Below are 16406 nucleotides of genomic sequence, written 5' to 3'. Positions count from 1 at the left end.
TCATGAAAGCGCTGGATCTGAGTGTTAATTTTTGTAAATCGCATTTAATGATTGTGGGCAATAGAGGTAAAAAATGAAAACCTTGCACTGTGAAGGAAATGTTCTGTCTAGGGTTTCTAGATTTCCATATTTAGGGGTCATTTTTGACGACAACTCTACATGGTTACCCCAACTGGTTGCAAAATGTAATGCCTTTGCTAGGTCTATCCTGGCTGTTTTGGGATTGTCCCGTAAATTAGGGGCGAAGCCGTTGCAGGCAGTGTTGCAAATATATGATGCCAAATGTGTCTCATTAGCCATGTATGGAGCTGATTTGTGGGGGATCAAAAATGTAAAGTTGCTGCAGGTGGCTGAGGATAAATTTCTGAAATCCATCTTGTCTGTCCCCCAGTCAACCGCCGGGTACATCGTTCATCAAGAGTGCGGGGTAGAATACCTAGAAGATCGCATAGCCATAGCCCCGCTACTAAAATGGATTTCAGTTTGGGGTTGAACCCCGAATTGGAGCTGAACCATGAGGTTCTCAGGGACTGTATGGCACTTGAGCGTGGTAACTGCATCCCTTGGCTGAACTATATTAAAAAACTAGCAGTTAAATTGGGCCGTTTAGAACTGTTTGATCAGCCACTTAAATTAGTGAAGGGGGATGTGAAATGGGTGAAAGATACATATAAACTGATGACACTTTTGGCTAGAGAAGATAAGGAATTGAGAAAACCAACAGTAGGGGCTCACCAGCTACTAATAACGACAAGTGAAATAGAACCCTATTTAAGAATCGTTAATAACACTAATCATCGATTCTTGCTGACAAAATTTAGATTGAATAAATTCCACCTTCTCCTTACAGAACGCCCAGGTTGGACCAAGGAGATGGACTTGGAGATTTGTTCTTGTGACGGTTTCTCCATTATGGATACCGCGCACTTTATTTTCTTTTGTGAACATTTCCGCCCCATTCGCAAAAGGTTCATTATCCCTCTTATTAAAGATAAGGGGTTCACACAAGTAAAACCTGCCCTCCTGTATCTACTAATTTACAACAAGGGGTGGTGATGGACAGAGTCTCTGAATTAAGCAGAGTACTCTCACCCAGTCAAGAGATCAGGGCTAGATCCAACACCGTTTTTTAGCTCATTGCACCATCCCAGTTTCAGAACCTGGCTGTATGCAAATTAGTCTGTCCCTGGCCCAGTGCATCATGGGAACAGGGCAGACCAGACTACAAAAGCCAATTCTTACACTGGGAAGGAAACAAGCTTCCGGGGACCGGTTTCTGCCATTTCAGGCGTCTTCGGCCCGGCTTGCTTGAATCCTGATGGTGCAATGAGCAAGGGACTCACATCTGAGTATACCCTTCCACGCTTAGGGTGGACAAAATAATTTACAACAAGGGGTGGTGATGGACAGAGTCTCTGAATTAAGCAGAGTACTCTCACCCAGTCAAGAGATCAGGGCTAGATCCAACACCGTTTTTTAGCTCATTGCTGTATGCAAATTAGTCTGTCCCTGGCCCAGTGCATCATGGGAACAGGGCAGACCAGACTACAAAAGCCAATTCTTACACTGGGAAGGAAACAAGCTTCCGGGGACCGGTTTCTGCCATTTCAGGCGTCTTCGGCCCGGCTTGCTTGAATCCTGATGGTGCAATGAGCAAGGGACTCACATCTGAGTATACCCTTCCACGCTTAGGGTGGACAAAATAATTTACAACAAGGGGTGGTGATGGACAGAGTCTCTGAATTAAGCAGAGTACTCTCACCCAGTCAAGAGATCAGGGCTAGATCCAACACCGTTTTTTAGCTCATTGCACCATCCCAGTTTCAGAACCTGGCTGTATGCAAATTAGTCTGTCCCTGGCCCAGTGCATCATGGGAACAGGGCAGACCAGACTACAAAAGCCAATTCTTACACTGGGAAGGAAACAAGCTTCCGGGGACCGGTTTCTGCCATTTCAGGCGTCTTCGGCCCGGCTTGCTTGAATCCTGATGGTGCAATGAGCAAGGGACTCACATCTGAGTATACCCTTCCACGCTTAGGGTGGACAAAATAATTTACAACAAGGGGTGGTGATGGACAGAGTCTCTGAATTAAGCAGAGTACTCTCACCCAGTCAAGAGATCAGGGCTAGATCCAACACCGTTTTTTAGCTCATTGCACCATCCCAGTTTCAGAACCTGGCTGTATGCAAATTAGTCTGTCCCTGGCCCAGTGCATCATGGGAACAGGGCAGACCAGACTACAAAAGCCAATTCTTACACTGGGAAGGAAACAAGCTTCCGGGGACCGGTTTCTGCCATTTCAGGCGTCTTCGGCCCGGCTTGCTTGCTTGTATCTACAGCTGTTGTCTAACATTTGGGACATTTTTAATGTAGCAAATTTTTTGTCCATAGCCATGAGATTAAAGAGAAAAATTAAGTGGACCCACTGTACATAGCGGTGAATATATGAATTATATTGGATTATTCTGTTTTTAAATTGTTTTGTATATGATATTTGTAGATCTATATTTTTAACGGATGTTTTTAATCATGTTAAAGTATTGTATGGATTGCTTATGTGCACAAGCTTTTCTGTATTTAACTACGGCCTTGACTTCTGATGTTTAGTATACTTTTATGGTTTTTGTTATGAACCGAATAAAGTACTTCTGACTGACTGACTGACTGACACCAACAGATAGGTCATGAGATGTAATGTTGTTGGCATTGTCGTACCTTTGTTTGGCTAGCAAGGTTTGGTTGGTCTTTTTTCTAATATGAGCATAATCCACATTTCTATTAATACATTGTTTAGTGGAACAACATTTGGGTAAATATCATGGGAATAAATCAGACATGGGAAGCCTTCCCCTCAGTAGCTTGAAGGAACTGATCCCAGTAGTGGAGTGAGGACTAATGTGGTATGCCCACAATCTTTCCCTGGTTACATTATAGAACAGAAAACTGTTTTGCAAAGCCAGGTGAACACTATCTTTAAGAAAGCAGGTAAATCTTTCAACGAGGCCATTATATCGCTGGTCATATACAGTCATAAATGTGAGTTTAATATTTTGTGAGTTGAGGAACTTCATCATCGCATTAGATGTAAATAGATTGCCATTGTCAGTAACAATGGATTCAGGAAAACCTTAACCACTGAATAGCTCCCTCATGTAATTTCTAACTTCATCACTAGTCTCTCCTTAAGCAAACGTTATCTCAGGCTACTTGAAGAAATAGTCCTCCATGATGATGATGTACTGCACATTAGCTGGTGATCGTTAAAGGGACCTGCCACATCAAAGGCAGGTCTCTGCCATGGTAATTGTGGCCAAGGGACTGGCTGCATGGGGGGTATAATACATTTAAAACTTTTCTTGCAATTAGAACATTTTGCACAACTTGTCCCATAATGTTCAGCTTCCTGATCTATACTAGGACACCAGAAATGTTTTCTCAAGGAAATTAGCAAGACATATATGCCCATTTGATCTTGATGGCTGGCATTCATAATAATCAACCGGACAGATTTTGCAGGCACACATTTGTCCTTCCTGAATAAAATGTTAGTTGCACTTAATTCTTCTGCAACCTGGGCAAATGAGTGTGAACATTTTTTATCACTTTCTTCACTACTGGTTACAGAGAAGCAAAGAAAACGAGATGAAGAAATCTGCACATGTGTTGCTTTTAGCAGCAACATGAAAAACCTTGAAACAATACGCTTGTAATTTCGAGCTCAACCTTGCAATGCATGGTGTTGAGTTTAGCCCTCTCCTGGAGACAGGATATGGACAAGAGATGTGTGATCTGTTTGTAAATTAAAGTGTTTGAAATTATGTACTGCTCAAACACAGGATAACATCAATCATGCAAAAGGTGGTGGGAGGAATGCCTGCAATAAGTCTAACCACTGGCCATCTCTTGGGGTAGCATCACAACCCATCGTTCCTTTGCCTAACCGTGGAGAGGTGTGGTGCAGCGGCCAGGGCAGCTGACTTTAGAGCACAGGGTTCACGGTTTAATCCCCGGCTCCGGAGGCAGCTCAACTCAGCACCATGTGACTTTGGGCAATAGCTCACTTAATTTCCACAATGGCCCCCAGCGCCTTGAGACCCGTAAGGGTGAGTAGTTCACGCTTTACAAATACGGATTTACATTTGTTTTTACCCTGCCTCCTAAGAGTAGACCCTGTCAAGCCAAGTGCTCTCTGAATCAGTACACAAGTAATCTAAGACTGATTTCACCCTGATTGGGGCTTTTCATTTGGGTTTTGCTTGGTTTGCGCGGCGCAGTTACCAAGTGTCCCACGCCTGGGCATAACCTTTGTCACTTAGGGCATTGTACTAAACACACAAAGGGTGCTGGAAAAAATGCTTGCAATAAGCCGCACAATTGACATTTGCTTGGGGTAGCATTCCAACCCATTGTTCTTTTGCCCACCTTGCCACTTCAGATTGGACCTAGCCATATGCAAATCAGTCTTGATCCTGCTCCAATAGGAACAGACAAGCCCAAACTGCAAAGTCAAGGCCTCTATGATCCACAACACAAGCATCACAAGACCATGTTTGCCCTGATTGAGGCTCTTCAGTTGGTTTTAGCATAGTTCCAGTGGCTCAGTGAGCAAGGAGCCCACATATGGATATACCCTTTGCCTGCCTCCTAGGGTGTTATATCAAACACACAAAAGGTGAAGGGAGAAATGCTTGCAATAAGTGTAACCACTGGCAATCGCTCAGGTTAATTCAAGCATTCAACCATCACCTTTTTGCAGACTAGAGTGTGTCATCCTAAGTGGGGCATGTATGCCCATATGTGGGTCCCGTGCACACTATGCCACTGTAACCAAGTTATACCTGGATGATGAGCCCTAATACGGCAGAACCCAACCCTCGGTTGCTTGAGTTGCAGTTCAGGGAGGACCTGACAGCTCGGGCTGGACTGTTCCCATTGTAACATGGTCAAGACTGATTTTCATCTGGCTGGGTCCAAACTGAGAAGGGATGGTGTGCAAAGTAACACATGTTTATAATGTGAACTCCATGTCCTTAACAGTGACTGAGATTTATTCAAGAAATCCATCCATCACTTTTTTGTATACTATAGTGTGTCACCCTAAGTGGGAGAAGTATGCCGAGACATTTGTCAGTCAAAAAGCTTTTATTCGATATGCAAGATATCTTATAAGCACACATGCAATACAAACATTTTCAATTATACAAAAAGCATCACTTAAAGAAGTCAGTATAAAAAGCACATTTAAAAGGGATAAAAGGACATAGATTGTCCGCTGATAAATTAGCTAAACAGAATTAAATCGCTACTGACAATCTCTTGCAACGAATAAGCCAAAACTGTTTTAAAAATTTTGCAGTTCCACATACAATCAGGGGGGATGTGTCCGTGGTTAGGATACGTAGAGCTGTTAAGTGGCTACGTGTGCCCATATTTCGGCAAAGGGGCTTCAACCAAGTGCCCCTAGGCCTTGCATAATCCGGGCATTCAAACAGTACATGCGCAACGGACTCTATCTTACTTGGGCAACAGGCACAATTCGGGGACTTACGGGCCGTGGAGCTCCAGTTAGATACCAGAGCACCAAGAGGTAGAGAACCAACTCTAAATTTAAAATAAAGGGCACGATCAAGGGGAAGAGTAATTAAATCCAAATAGGGTTCAAATGCCACGATGTCTTTAACAAGTAAAAAGGCGGCAGTAGATTTACAATGGTTCGAGTTTGTAATGAGTTGCTCCGCGACCCATTTCCAGAAAAGGGCCTTTACAACATCTTTCGGCGGAGCTGAACGCGATGACCAGTAGTCTCCCAAACCAATTTTCTCCATCAGGTTTTTGGTATCCCTTAGCCATCTTATCTTTGCCCAACCCCCCAGGCTCATAATTTCCCTCAGGCCGTCAGCATAGGATTTTAACTCCTCGCCCCTCCAGATTCGGGTCCATAAAAGAAGAGGGCGAAGCAGAGCTTGATCCTTAATGCTTCTGCAGCCTGTGTCCAACAGCACAGGTACAGATGGGGTGCTCAGGGGGATGGCAATGATTGATTTCAGAAGCTTGGTCTCAGCTGTTACCAGAGTGTCCAATCGGGAGTGGCCCCACAATTCAGCCCCGTACAAGGCTGATGTCACTACCTTGGTCTTGTAAATTTCAATTACCGGGGTAAGCGATCTCCTCGGTGAGGCCCGGTACTCCCTCATAAGAGCTCCTCCTACTCTCTTATGGTTAAGGACCATTTTATCTATGTGATTTCCCCAGGACATTCTATCCGTGATCCGAATTCCGAGATAATCGAATTCGGATACTTTTTCTAGGGCAACAGAGTTAAGCATAGGTGGGCGGCCCAATTTCCGTGGGGGGTTTAGGACTAAGTATTTAGTTTTGTCCACGTTTATTATTAGCCCTTTTGCAGCACAAAACTCCTGGAAGCGCGTTAGGAGTTTCTGGAGGCCTTGGGGAGTCTTCGAGATCAAAAGCGTGTCATCCGCAAAAAGCAGGGTGGGGATCCGGACTCCTCCAAGACAGGGGGCGTCGGCTGGTTCTTGTTGGAGATATTCCACCACCCCATTTAGATAAAGTGAGAATAGGGTGGGCGCCAAGACGCAACCCTGTCTTACTCCCCTAGACACCGGTATTTTTTCAGTGACCTCTCCGTTTTTACCCCAACGAACCTGTGCATAGGTATTGGCATGGAGGCTAATGAGGAGGGACAAGATATAATCGGGCAATCCCAGTTTGTAAAGTACCCTCCATAGTTCTTCCCGGGGGACCAGGTCAAAGGCAGTCTTCAGGTCTATAAAGGCCAAATAAAGACTACCCCTACCTAGATCCACCACCTTCCATCCCAATAGTGCCAACCTAAACACCTGCTCTATTGTCCCCATTCCTGCCCGGAAGCCTGCCTGGAAGTCTGATAGGATTTTATTTTCCTCCACCCAGTGGAGGATCCTTCCGAGAATAGCTTTACCAGCTATCTTTTGGGTGGAGTCTATCAAACTTATTGGGCGGTAGTTCCCCGGGGTTTCCCTACAGCCTTTTTTGTAAATTGGGACCACCACTGCCCCTTTCCAAGATTCTGGTACTGCTCCTCCCATCATGATGTCATTGAGGAGAGCAGCTATCACCCTTCCCCATTCTACGGGATAAGCCTTCATTAAGTCCCCCGGGAGGCCATCTGGGCCCGCTGCCTTGCGGGGAGCTACCCACCCTATGACCCCCTCAATTTCTACAGGGGTGAAGAAATCATAGGACTGAGGTTCAATTACTAGTGAGAAGTTTACCCCCATGTTCATGTCCCCGTCTGGAGGGAGGTATAACGCCCCAAAATGATTTACCCAATTTTGGGGCGGAATATTACAGGGTCTCATAGTTTCAGCGGGTTTATTCCGTGAAGCTATAAGATTCCAGAAAGCCCTTGTGTCCCTACTTTTACTCGCTAAGAGCAGGTCTTCCCAGAACTTATCTTCCCACTCCCTCCTAGCATTTTTAAGGGCTTTATTATAGGTCTTCCTTGCGACCTGAATCTCACTGGGGGATTTAAACTTTACAGCCTCCACTAATTTTGACTTATACGCCCTACATGATTGGGTATACCATCCATCAGCGGGCTTTATAGATCTTTTATTGCCCGGCTTACTAGAGTATGGGGTAAACACATTAGTCAACGCCTCTATCAGGGCGACAAACAGCCCACTCGCTCTGCCCACTCCTTCAATAGGGGACCCAAGGGTTGCCACTGCGAGGTTTAGGAGAGATGAAATTTCCCCTACCCTTGCCTCAGAGAGGACCAATTTCGCCCATTTTATTCTTCTCCCACAAGGGGAGACTTCAGACTCGTCGGGAGGAGCAGGTACCGGGGTAATATATCCCTTTTCTCTAGGGCGCCACCACTGGTCCATTTTTAGGGAAAGCGAATTATGATCGCTTTCAGTCGCAGGGACCACCAGCATGTCCCTTACATGGGGCCATAGGTGTACGTCTATCAACAAATAATCGATCCTCGAGGTGTGCCCTGGTCTATTATAAGTGTGGGCCCCCACCCTGTCCGAATTTGTCCTCCCATTTGCTGCCCGTAAGTTTAATTCGAGACACAAGGAATATAGCTGGAGCGCCACTTCTGACCACCTCCTGATCGGAGAAATTTCCAATACAGGAATCCCCCTTCTAGCATCCTCCTCATCTTGGTCAAGGGCTACGTCCGAGCCCAAGGGCTCGAAAGTACAATTCATATCTCCTGCAACCAAAGTACGCATCTTGTGAGGAGTATTTTTTAGGATGGTCTCAAGAAGAGATATTACAGGAGACTTCCGTCCACCCTTGGTCCCACGAGCATAAACATTATAAATATTTAGGACCAGTCTCCCCCTTTGGTCTGTTAAGGTGATGTTTTGAATATCCGGGCAGCCTGTGGGGAACTCCTCTACTCTACAATCTAGAGAGGCAGCAACCCAGATAAGGAGGCCACCCAAGGGACGCCCTCTCCCTGTTTCCGAGGTTTGAGCGGGGACAGAATGGGAGGAGAATCCCACCCTATGGGCCGGGGCCAAACTCCATGTCTCTTGAAAAATACACACAGAGTGCTCATCAACCCAAGCAGCAAAATCCGGTTGGGCCAACTTTCTTGCAATCCCTGCGACATTCCAGCTGAAAACCTTAAAAGCCAGGTCCGTCACAGCTGGAATGTCTCTGGGTGCAAGAGTATTCTCGTCTATGGGCCTCGCCATGGATATCTTAGGGGAGCAGGGGCCATGGATGCTAGTTTTAGTGGCTAGCGTCCCGCTAGTCAAAAGGATTTGAGAGGGCAATTCTCCTGTTGGGTACGCTCTACTCCCAAGTTCCAGTCAGTTCGAGCTTGGCGCCCACACGTGATTAGCCCTCGTGCCTCCCATTTTCCCTGCCCAGGAAACCTCCCCAATGTGTCCCAGCCCAGGGGAGATTTGGCTTTCTCCAGTTAGTTTTACAACTTGCCTAGGGTAAAAATAAGATAAGTCTACCACTTTAATCCCTGGAGCCCCCATGTTTTTAATAGGAGAACAAATGGAGGGCACTACTCTAGGGTCTTGAAAATTTATAATTATACAGTCCCCTTCCTGTGTTTTTCTCCCCTGCCCTACCCACCCAACTCTACGAACGCTTAAAATAATCCCATCTACGTCCAAGGGAATAGGCTTATATGCCTTCAGCCAGTGGATACACTTGTTCTTAAGTGATTGGTGATTTTCCATCTGGCCTTCCTTTAGAGGGGGGACATTTACCATCACAGCAACAAAAGGTTGACAGTCTGGCGGGAGGTTTACAGGCGGGATCCGACGCACAGGATTTCTGGGGACCAATGGAGTGGGAGCCGGGACTGTAGACTTAACCCTAGATCTGGGAGTTTTCCCTATCACTGGGCCTTGAGTTTTATTACATGTACCAGCCACTTGTGGATCTTCCACTTTGCCTCTGGTTGTCAGTGGCTGCTTTTGTGGGATAGGGTTGGGTTTACTTGCGACATGCACAGGGCATGCTGGAGAGTCCTTACGGTTTAGCCCTACTTTGGGAGGAGGAGAAGTTTTAGAAGATGAAGTTATTATATTATTAGGATCAACCTTCTTTGAACAGTTTAGGGGCTTAGGGTCTCTCTGAGGAGGTGGTTCCTTCCCCTTTGCACCAATGTCCCGGTTTTCACCCACTCTAACTATTTGCTTAATTGTAGTTTTGAGTGAGTGGAGTCCGTCAAGGGTTGATTGCTCTAATTTGTCAATCCTCACCCCCAGGCCCTTAACCTGGGCTAAAAGAGGCCTCAGGAGACTATTTACCTTCTCTAGGATATTTTCAAGCGTTACAGGGTCAGCAAGGGCAGGAACGTTAGTAATATTGACATCTGTGCAAGTCCCCGTAGGGGAGTCCACAGCAGGCCCTTCTATGCCGCCCTCACTCTCTAACAGCCCAGCCTTTGTGATTCTCATACCTTGTCCAGTATGCCTTCTTACTCTTTGGTAAAGTGCGGCCTGCCTAACAAGCCTACCCTTTTTACGTTTTCTTGCCTTTTTACTTTTAGGACTATTGTCCTGCCTAGTTTCGGGAGATTGGATGTTGACAGAAGCACCTTCTGGGACCCCGTCTAATGAGACTAGTGTGGGGGTAGGAGATTCTGGTGAAGAAGGGACACTAATAGCATCACTAAAGGATTTAAATATTACAGTTGGATACAGGGAATTAAGGTCACCATCTTCTACAGAAACAGAGGGGATGGACGTAGCCAGATTTTCCAACCTAGTTATATTTTGCCCTATTTCCTCCAACTGGGGCGTATCTATAGTGTCTATAGTAACACCTGAAGCACCGGGTAGGGGAACAGAGTGAGCCTTCTCACTAGTCGGTGTGAGCGACTGGGCAGCAGCCCCCAATGATGATCGTCTTGAGGGGAGATAGATCTCAGATAGGCGCCGCTCGGACATCGCTATCTCCTTTTCTATCACCGCTGCTACCCTGGTAATGAAGCGGTCCATTGTTCCAATCACAGGGCTCCCAGCAGTAGATCCTCTCTCGCCTTCACTCCTGATGAGTTTTGCCAGAGCGGGTAGACATGGTTTGAGGATCGGTACAGGGCCTCACCCAGGCCGTGTGATGCACCGCCTTTGAGGGGCAAGGGACGTGGCCCAGCCCGGCCTCCTACGGCCCCGGACGGCCACAGACGGTCCCGCCCTTGTCCCGGGCTTCTCCCGGCGCGCTCCCGCACGCTCCCGCGTAGCGGCTACTACGTAGGCCAAAGTACACAGGGCCTGTTTGTTGGTTGGCTGATAGGCAGGGGGGCGTGGCCAGCGGGGAGAGCAGCCCAGGTGTCACTGATTGGGCGCGCAGGGGCTCCTGGATACTGGAGTCCCTGCTTGGCACTCGCAACCCCGCTGGTCCCAACGCCTCTCTCGCGCTCCTCCCAGCACTCTCAGCAGCCTGTGCCCAACCGCCTCCTCTGCCTCAGGCGCGCTGCGGGACCCGCGGAGCGGGTCCGGCGAGTTGTTCACGGAAGCCGCCTCCGCCCAGCAGACACACCAGAGCAGGGTGCACGACGTGGATCCTGAGAGCAAAACAGCAAGTAGCAAGGGTCCAAACTGAGAAGGGATGGTGTGCAAAGTAACACATGTTTATAATGTGAACTCCATGTCCTTAACAGTGACTGAGATTTATTCAAGAAATCCATCCATCACTTTTTTGTATACTATAGTGTGTCACCCTAAGTGGGAGAAGTATGCCGAGACATTTGTCCTGTGCACACTGTGCCACTGGTACCAATCAATACCAGGTGGATGCAGCCAAATAAGGGCAAACGCGGTCCTGGGTTGCTTATTTTCTAGTTCAGGGAGGACCTGGTCTGGCAGATTGGGCTGGACTTTTCACATTTGAACAGGATCGAGACTGATTTGCATATGGCTGGGTCCAAACTGAGAAGGAATGGTGTGCCTAACAGTGACTGAGATTTATTCAAGAATTCCATCCATCACTTTTGAAGTTTTGGTGGGAAAGGATCTTGTAGTAATGTCAGCTAGAGGAAGTGCTGAGGCTCTGAGAGGAGCTCTTTGCAGAGAAAACATGAAAGTGCCAAGCTAGATTGTTTAACAATACTGTGCAGGAGGGTTGATACAGGGGTGGTGGAATGATGTGGCATCCTAGGATTGGCTAGGGGTGCCTATCATCTAGAAATGTCCACCTCCACTTCGGAACTCCTGCAAAAAGGGAGAGGCAGTTGAGAAGAGTCTGGACCTGGGAGGCGAAGTCGGCATAAGAACGGCAAGCTGGAAAGAGAAGCCACCTGATGCCCTACAAAGATGGACTAAGGAATTTGAATCCAGCTGACCCCAAGACTAGAATGGGTCTTTCCAGGGCCAGTGGTGCTGGCCCACTTGTGTCTCTCGAGGACCAGTTGAGGGAAGATCAGGATGCTAATGCCCCCCCAGCTGCCCCTCAAGACAGCCAGGGGGATCTGGGGAGTGCAGGCAGGATGGTGTTCTGCTGGCTGGTAGCAAAGGGGTTTCATAAAATGCCCCTACCAGCTGAAGAGAAGTATCAGGAGACAGGCAGAGGAGAAGACTGGCACAGGGAGCCATCAAATCTAGCGCCCTGCAGAATGCACCCCTTAAAAGGCCAGGAAGCCACAAAATGTTTCTGGTGGTTAGAGCTCACCACCAGGATGATATATTCATCTTTAAAGATTTGACTTTTGGGTTTTAACAAGGAGAAATGTGAAACTGAACTTGTTGGGATCCACTGTATATTTGAGAATTACTGTTGTGCTTGGTCAGGAGCCATGAGTTGGTGCATTTTTATTTATTTAAATACCTTGGGGAGGGAGTCTGCGTGAGGATAACTTCCCCAAGACAATATTTGGGCCCGGGAACTCTATTCACCAGCGTGTGATGCAAGACTGCCTTGGGCACTCCATCCCCTGGGACTGAGACCAAGAAGACCCAGAACCAGAGAGCTGAGGAGTTAGGCTGGTGCTTGCCAACCCTCCGTGCCTGTGTCTGGGGAGATTTACCACTGCATCCTTTTGTCCCTCTGCCTGCGCTCAGGCAGGGTAGAGTGCACGTCTCCCTCCGGCGTGCGGAACAGAAGCAGAGCTTGCTTCTACAGTGGCACAGAAGCCGCAGAAGTGAGGCTGGTTGCCACACTGCGCACTCAATGGGCAAGTTTGTTGAGGTGGCAGGGGATGCGGGCCTTGTGGCTTCCACTAGAGCCCCCAACAACTACCCAATGGTTGTGGATGTCCCAGATGAGATCAGGGCTCCCAAGCTAAAAAACAAAACCCAAAAACGATTGTGGCTTTTAGGTTTGGAAAGCCTCTCTTAAAATATGCAGGAGTTCGGGCTGAAGAACCCCCCAAGGTTGTTCAAGGGGGCCTAGTGCCACCTTTCCCCTTTGTGATGCCTTAAAGATGGACAGGAGCACCCCCACCACTATGTGCAGATGTTGTGTAGGGGGGCATGAAGTGCATAAGCTCCTCAAAGTGTTTCAACAAAATTAATCCTAAATCAAGGAGAGGTTTGTTATTATTTCAAGGACTCAAAAAGCTTGAACTTTTGCCCCTTTACTCTGGAGTGCATTGACCTCTAGAATTGGCCCTTTCGGTAGACGTTGATACATATGTTATGGTTGCTTTGATTTTAAATGCTTTATTTATATTTTACTAATGCACATTGCAATGCTTATACTATAGTGATAATGAATGCACTTGACTATGATTAGCTATCTAATTGGTTTTAATGGTGAATCCTTACATGTGGTTACTGTTTAGTAATGTGACTCCTTGACAAAACTAAGAAGTCTGCCTTATATATATTGATGTACTGAATCCTTGACATCAGCCTGTAAGCCACTCTTATATTTTTGATGTGGTAAGCCCTTGACACTGCCAATTGGCCTATCTTATGAATTTGACAACTCCTTATACCGTGATGTTACATATGGTGTAGGTTGGGGGGAGGTATTGCAATTATGGCGTTCAACACTCACTTGGGGTGAAATGTGATATAGTGGTGTCACCAATGGTATTTCCATCTACTGGATATACATATTTGAAATTTAAAGTGTAGTATTTAGTAGTGTGTTAGTAATAAATGTACTTTTCCTTTATAAAAGAAGAAGCTCTGAGTGTTATTATTACATGCTAGTGAATTGGGATTGCTAGCCCACACCACATCTCCTGAGTACGCCCTAGTCTGCTCTGGTTCACTGCCCTGAGAAAGTCAAGTGTTCCAATTTGGTACTTGGTTCCCCATAAGGAGACAATTGTAGACCCTTTACTTGTGAAGTAGTAACATCCTTTGCAACTCATAACCTAATTTCTTACAATTACCATCAGTCAGATGTAGAGGTGACCAAGTATGAAGCAGTCCTCTACTTAACTTGAAGGGAATCACAGTTATGGCCATTTCCTTCAGGATACAATAAGATTGGTGGATGACCGGCATTGATCTTGACTGCTGTCAATCAACCTTTTAACATCTTTTGCTTTTCAAAACCAAACTCACAAAGTGGGAGTTTGTTTTTGAAAAACAAAAATCTAATGAGCCCTACACTTTGCAAGGTTTCTCCCATGGTGTGGGGGCCATTATTGTTTTTTCAGTCCATCCCCACCAGGTTTTTTTTGGTGGTAACAGAGAAAAAAAAAGGTTATTGCACTGTTGGGCCAATGGGGCTTCATAAATAGAAACCTATTGTCTTTCCATCTTTAAATGAGCCGGGCGGTCCAAGAGTTTGGCAGCCAGGGTACTCTGTCATATTTCCAGCTGAGTACCATGTCTCCCAAACTGTAAATCAGCCCTTGAGTCCGCTGTACTTGTGACATTCATGCTACACCCAGATCTCTTTCCTCCGTATACCACCACAATGAGTGTCTTACCGGTATCTGTGTTGTGGTATGGGTGACCCGTGTGGTGTTCAGAGTTGTGCTTCTTGTAGTGGTCTTTGAATATGCAGAAGTGATGGTAGCACGGGTGGACGTGGTTGAATATATATTCTCTTCACATGAAGAAGAAAATACTTCAGGACCTTTAAAATCAGTTCCATCTGTAAGGCAGGTCATTATGACATTTCAGTAACAATGGCAACAATGTATTATTGACAATACAAGCAAATCATCCTTTGCAGAAGAGGACACATAAATATTATTAGATTTAACTATAATGGTTCGTCAAATTTAGCCTGCAGCAGGTAGGTTCTGTTATATAACACATTTATTTACAGTGGGTAGAAGAAGACATTTGGGCTACTAATTAGCTTAATGTTTATTAAGTAGAGGTTTTACAATATACCCCCTGCTGCCCCCTTTTCTTTGATCACAGATCTTGATTTCTAAATTAGGGACATTAACACTGTTTAAAATAAACACCCCTGATCAGCAGCCAACAGGCAGAATTACAGGTATCCCTCTGCGTAGCTCAGATGCAATGCTTGCATTGCTGTTTTTTCTTTTGTAAGCTTATGTCTACATGCCTAAATTGCTTGTGCTGTGAGAGATAAATGAGGATTTAGGCGAGGCAACTCTGAGAATAAAATGATGCCTTTCTCAGTGTGTGGTTAACTGGATTTTAGTCTTTGCAGAAAAGATACTTTTTTCTAAAAACATTACAATTTTTATTATTTCTGAGGACAATTCTTATAGTGCTAACCTAGACTTTACAGTGAGTAGAGAAGGACAGTCTCTCACAACGCGGGGTAAGTCATGTAGTTTATTGTCCGTAAAAGGAAGACAGCTTTACGTTCACCAGCTGGCTCCACGACCATACGCCCAACCGTCCTCCACAGAATGCACACCTCTTCCCCATTCTTAGAACCAGCCACCCACCAGCATTCTACATGCTAAAAACACTACGTCTTCCACTTTAAAACAAAACAAGTAATAATCCTAAAACAATCCTAATACAAAACTATTTACAAATAGTTTCAAGAACATAGAAGGAAAACAAAAGGTACATATATGCCATATGGAAATATTAGTACCAGACAAAATCTTTCAATTTCATGTGAATGTTCTTTACACGTGTACTTCTCCGCACCTCCACATTTTGTCCGTACTTAATAGCCAAATCATCCAAACACTTCCCACCATTAGTCACACCATTACTAGAAGTCAACCCATGTGTGCTAAAAGTTCCATCCTCAGCGTCTTCAAGTTCGCCGTCACTCATAACACTTGGGCCCGCAACGTCCTCACCTGCATCACCAGACCCACCCACATATATTCCCTACCAAGTACTACCATGTCATCATTCAAATCATCATACACACTAACATCAGAACCACTGTCCATCACACCTGTCGATCCACCTTCTTTCCCCAAAACACCTTTACTCACTGAAATTCTTCTGAAATTCCATATTTCGCCCCCTCAACTCTCACCACCATATTTAAAATTTTGACCACCTACACAAGATCCGACCATTTTGTTAACCTCTTATTGAACACACCACCCTGTTTCACCCATACAACATCACCAACTTTCAACTTAGACCCAACGGCTGAAGCCTTGGAACCACTTCCCCTCATTTTCCTCTGTAACTCTCCACACGCTTCCTGACTCTAGCAAAATCCATCTCTGTCTCATATGCATTTCTTACCTTCAACCACCACTGAATCCATTTAGAGCCTGGATTCCTACCTCATAGCATCTCAAATGGAGACATTCCTGTAACTGAATTAGGTGATGTTCTATATGATAATAAGGTAGCTCTTAAAGCTTTCCTTGACAGTAAACCACTCATTATGGCCAACTGTATCGACTCTTTAACTATTCTGTTAAAGTGCTCAACTTGGCCATTGGCCTGCAGGTGATAATTAGATACTATTTAGTGTACAACACCACACCTCCTTAAAACACTGTCCAGTTCCCTGCTCGCAAAAAAGTGGACCATTGTCAGATATAAGTTCCTC

At 45.8% G+C, this 16406-nt stretch overlaps 1 protein-coding gene across 1 annotated transcript in view; it reads right to left on the bottom strand.

The window, feature by feature from the left end:
- The window catches only part of LOC144797850 (uncharacterized), a 192900-nt gene that overhangs the window by 39792 nt on the left and 136702 nt on the right, over positions 1-16406 (bottom strand). The window contains exon 6 of the mRNA XM_078668657.1: positions 14377-14543. Within this exon, the coding sequence (XP_078524783.1) occupies positions 14377-14543 (167 nt within the window). The remainder of the gene's footprint in view (positions 1-14376; positions 14544-16406) is intronic.

The sequence above is a fragment of the Lissotriton helveticus genome, chromosome 12, assembly GCF_964261635.1.
Source record: "Lissotriton helveticus chromosome 12, aLisHel1.1, whole genome shotgun sequence".
Lineage (NCBI taxonomy): Eukaryota > Metazoa > Chordata > Amphibia > Caudata > Salamandridae > Lissotriton > Lissotriton helveticus.
Note: the sequence above shows the minus strand (reverse complement) of the source record. Positions and strands in the feature narration are given on the sequence as shown.